The sequence below is a fragment of the Thunnus maccoyii genome, chromosome 6 (genome assembly GCF_910596095.1).
Source record: "Thunnus maccoyii chromosome 6, fThuMac1.1, whole genome shotgun sequence".
In the NCBI taxonomy this organism is placed as follows: domain Eukaryota; kingdom Metazoa; phylum Chordata; class Actinopteri; order Scombriformes; family Scombridae; genus Thunnus; species Thunnus maccoyii.
Window position 1 is genome coordinate 25240914 of NC_056538.1, and position 4449 is coordinate 25245362.

At 35.5% G+C, this 4449-nt stretch overlaps 2 protein-coding genes across 2 annotated transcripts; both read left to right on the plus strand.

The window, feature by feature from the left end:
- The first annotated feature begins 1628 nt into the window (after nt 1-1628).
- On the plus strand, nt 1629-2564 carry LOC121898994 (olfactory receptor 52D1-like). The gene has a single exon (XM_042414540.1). It carries the CDS (start codon nt 1629-1631, stop codon nt 2562-2564), a length of 936 nt encoding a protein of 311 aa, XP_042270474.1.
- Nucleotides 2565-3687: 1123 nt separating this feature from the next.
- On the plus strand, nt 3688-4449 carry LOC121899541 (olfactory receptor 52B2-like). Its single transcript, XM_042415436.1, has one exon. It carries the CDS (start codon nt 3688-3690, stop codon nt 4447-4449), a length of 762 nt encoding a protein of 253 aa, XP_042271370.1.

A 4449-nucleotide genomic window follows, 5' to 3' on the forward strand; every position in this document is an offset into this window, starting at 1 on the left:
CTGTTACTCCATTACTGAACAAAATGCTTTTAAAGAAACCAAAGCTGTAATCAAAAAAATAAACCTTTTCAAAAAACAAATGAAAAGAAATATGCAACAAATTAATGAACAGGATCTTAAACTGGTGGTCTTGGGCTGGCCATGGGAGGTTCCACGGGGAGCAGGGGCCAGTGTGCTTGTTATGGATCATGCGCTTTTACTTTGCGCACGAGCAGATCCGTTTCCTCTGCAGAGAAGTGCTCCTTCTTACTACTTGGCAAATGCGCCATCATAATAGCAATCCACCAAGGTGCAAGTGCACCTGACTTTTAAAGGGAATAGGAGATGACACTCTGATTGGTTTATAGCATGTTACGCCCAAAACACACCCATGATTAATTAAGAGACTAAGGACAACCCTTTTGAACCATGCGCTTGGCAGTGCGACCGTTTTTTCCTCAGTTAAACTAGCAGTGGATTTGGACACACCCTAAATGCACTTGCGCCATGCGCTTCAGACCGTGTACCTTGGATCGTTAAAATAGGGCCTTATATATATATATGACTGAAAATAAGGAAAAGTATAATAAGTCCCCTTTAATAAATATATAATCGTATAATAATGAATAAATAAATAATTCTATAATTTAATCCTTAACTGTCACCATAAATTAATAAATCACAAATTAAATGAGATATTAAGAGTTAAATACATATATATACATATACATACACACATACACACACACACACACACATAAATATATATATATTTATTTATTTCTATGAAACCTTAACTCTTGAAGGCAGTCTGGTCACCCATAAGGGCCACATAATGCCTCTACAATCCTAGGGGGGGAAGTAGGGGATCAAAAACATCCACAACTAGAAAGTAATAACAGGGCATATTGTGTATTGTACAATCCTCTTAAATTTGTTATTCTAACAAAAGAAAGTGTTAAGCATATTTTTGTATATATTTGAATATTTTGTTTGTATTTTTGTGTGGGTGTTGGTGTTGGTGAGGTAACTAATACATTTCATATTCTTCCAAAGCCCCATGTGAGGCACAGCTTAAGTCATCGCCATAACAATCTAAAGATAAACTTTATGATATCCCAGAAGACTCAGGGGAGCTGCCTGGTGTTCAGCAAAAATCACTCCTATAAAGCTGCTAATCATCCTAAACATCTTACCAGTTGGTCATTGCCAGCACTGGGTAGTGATGATCCACTACATGTTTCTTATGACAATATTTATTCAGCTTGGGAATGAATGACTGTACTGTTTTCTTCTCTGTGTATTTTGTTCCTGTTTTAGTGCAAAACTGTAAGTCCTAAAGGCTTGTTATTTAGATACATGATGTGTCATGTTTAACTGAATTATATGTGGACTGTGATGCGTGAAGCGGTGTGGATGCATTCAGGCTTTACTTTGGTAAGTTCTGTTCTTAGCAGTGACAATTTGCTAAGTATTACTCAAATTTGACTGGAATTTTTAACATTTTACTATCACTATTTCTGATTTTTTGTCTTATTACAGTATGTCCTATTCTTGCTGAATTTATATTTTATATATGAAATAATTATGCTGCTTTATAATCAAACTATTAATGATTTTTCAATGTTTTAGGAGGAAGAGAATTAAAAATGGACAACCTGTACAACACATCATCTGTTTTAGTGCTAAATGGCTTTAATCTATCCTCTGAAAGTGTCTTTCCTGCGTTTCTTTTTGCAACTCTGAGCTACATGATCATACTTTTCTGCAACCTCATTCTAATCCTCACCATTGGGCTGAACAAATGTCTGCATCAACCCATGTATCTAATTCTGCTGAACCTTCCTGTCAATGACCTTATAGGCTCCTCAGCACTCTTCCCACAGGTCATTAAAGAAATACTGACTAATAGTAAGACAATGCAATACTCCACTTGTGTTGCCCAAGCCCTTTTTATCCACATCTATGTAGCAGGTACAGTGTTCATTCTGTCTGCTATGGCATATGATAGATACATTGCTATATGCTGCCCTTTGAAATACAACACTGTTATGACTAATGCACACATTATGAGCATAATCACAATTGTATGGATGAGTAGTTTAATTATGATAGGTGTGCTTTTTTTTCTGCTTTTGCGTTTACCCCGCTGTCGATCTGTAATGACACATACCTACTGTGATAATCCATCTTTGCTGACTCTGGTCTGTGCCGACACAACCATCAACAACATTTATGGTCTTTTTCTTGTTGCTCTCTCTCAAGTGATATCTAATGGAATGGTTTTGTATACATATCTCCAGATCCTTGTTGCATGCTTCAGATCCAAACGATCAGACACAAAAGCCAAAGCTCTGCAGACGTGTGCTACACATCTAATAGTTTTTCTCCTGTTGGAGTGTCTGGGTCTTTTCACCATCATATCATACAGAATTAAGAACATTTCACCACATTTAAGGAGATTCATAGGGTTGTCGACATTCATTTTCCCCCCAACACTAAATCCAATCATCTATGGACTGAAAACAAAGGAAATTCGAGAAAGAGTAGTACACTTATTTAGGAATAAGATCAATCCATTTTAATACCTTTACGCAGTGAGCTAAAAATTCTTACAATTGTGGCATGAGTTTTTTCTCCCACCAGCAACATTTTCTTTCTCATGCTAGCTTATGAAAGCATGTTTTGCAACTAAATCCCTTTCTTTTCACTTGGCTTTGTATTCATGAATGTTTCTGACTAAAGTTCATTGTCAAATAATGCATATGAAAGCTACAATATGTCGTTTTCAGTATGTAGCAGTAATTAACTCTTGGCTAATTAATTGTACAAGGTAATGCAAAATAATTATTTGAGCACATAGCTTGTTATGGTTTTGTCATAATACTACTATGCATGAAAACCAACTGCAAACTACCATTATAATACAGTTGCATGCAATGTAAATGTTCTTACAACAAAATCAGCAGTGTTTGTTAGTTATTTACTTAGTTATGGACTTTTATTTAGAGTTCCTGTCATCTATTATTGCTTTGAAAATGAGGTATTTCTTTATCAACTGATGTGTGTGGTCATAATGCACACTGTTGTCAAGAATAAGTGAACAAAACTACACACCTCTACTGTTTGTTGCAGCTGATATTCAGTTTTATGCATATGTGAAGTAGTTGGACCTTATCTAATATGTTGTATTTTATGTCATCATTGAGCTTAATATCTCTTTTATGAGGGACTGGAAAGCAGCAGAGAGAAAGAAAACAAGCATAGCCAGGCATAACAAGAGGACAAAGACATACAGCACAAAGCCAGACAAACAAAAGCACATACAGCATCAGAAACAATCACAGACACCACTTAATAGATGAAATGTAATGAATTAGGAAATTAAAGACGTAATGCAGATACAGTATTTAACCTAGATAGGAGAGTAATACTGTTTGTGAAAAATAAAGGAACTTAGGAGATGAACTGAAGTGTCAGAGTGATCAGATTTTGATGAAAATTTGAGGGATATCTTTTCCATCCACTGAAGCATTATCAAAGTTGTACTGATTAGACTCCAGAATAGACAGCAAACTCTATTCAGCTGGCTGCAAGTTATGTACAGTACATCTTAAGCTGCTGATTAGATATTAACAAGACTTGGATGATGCAGCTTTTTTCAACTTGCAATGTTTGTTGCTTGGCCCAAACATGCAATAAATGCCCATGTTTATCCTGCTGTTCAACTTGCCCATTAGTGACATGGTGGGTGCTACAGCTTTTTTTCCTCATCTCATGTTCAGCATTGTGACACAGAACAGATTGATTTCCCATCCTGCATGTATTACTCAGGCTTTTTTGATTCATGTTTATGGTTCAGGAAATTTGTTGATCCTGAGTGCCATGGCATATGATAGATATATTGCTATATGTTATCCTTTGAGGTATAATACTATAATGAATCCAAATAATTTAATTAAAATTATTGTTTTAATATGGGTCATAAATTTATCACTGATTTTTACATTGGTTATGCTGAATGTACGGTTTAAAATTTGCAGAACAAATATAGTGGATTTGTATTGTAACAATCCATCATTAATGAAACTGACCTGTGAGGACAACAGGGTGAACAACTTCTATGGAATAGCAACTATAGTCTTGATACAAGGCGTCCCACTGTCAATAATAATATACACATATGCACAGATCTTGCGTACATGTGTTATGACTAATCAGCCTGATGCTCGAAGAAAAGCCATTCAGACATGTGGCACTCATTTAGTAGTTTTCTTAATCTTACAAATCAATACTATATTTACACTTATTTCTCACCGATTTGAGACTGTGGCTCCAAACATTAGAAAGACGCTTGGTGTGTCAGTTTTAATATTTCCCCCTTTTTTGGACCCGATTATATATGGACTGAAAACCACAGAACTGAAGCAGAACATAATACTGTTCCTAAAAAGAAATCTTTCATCTTAA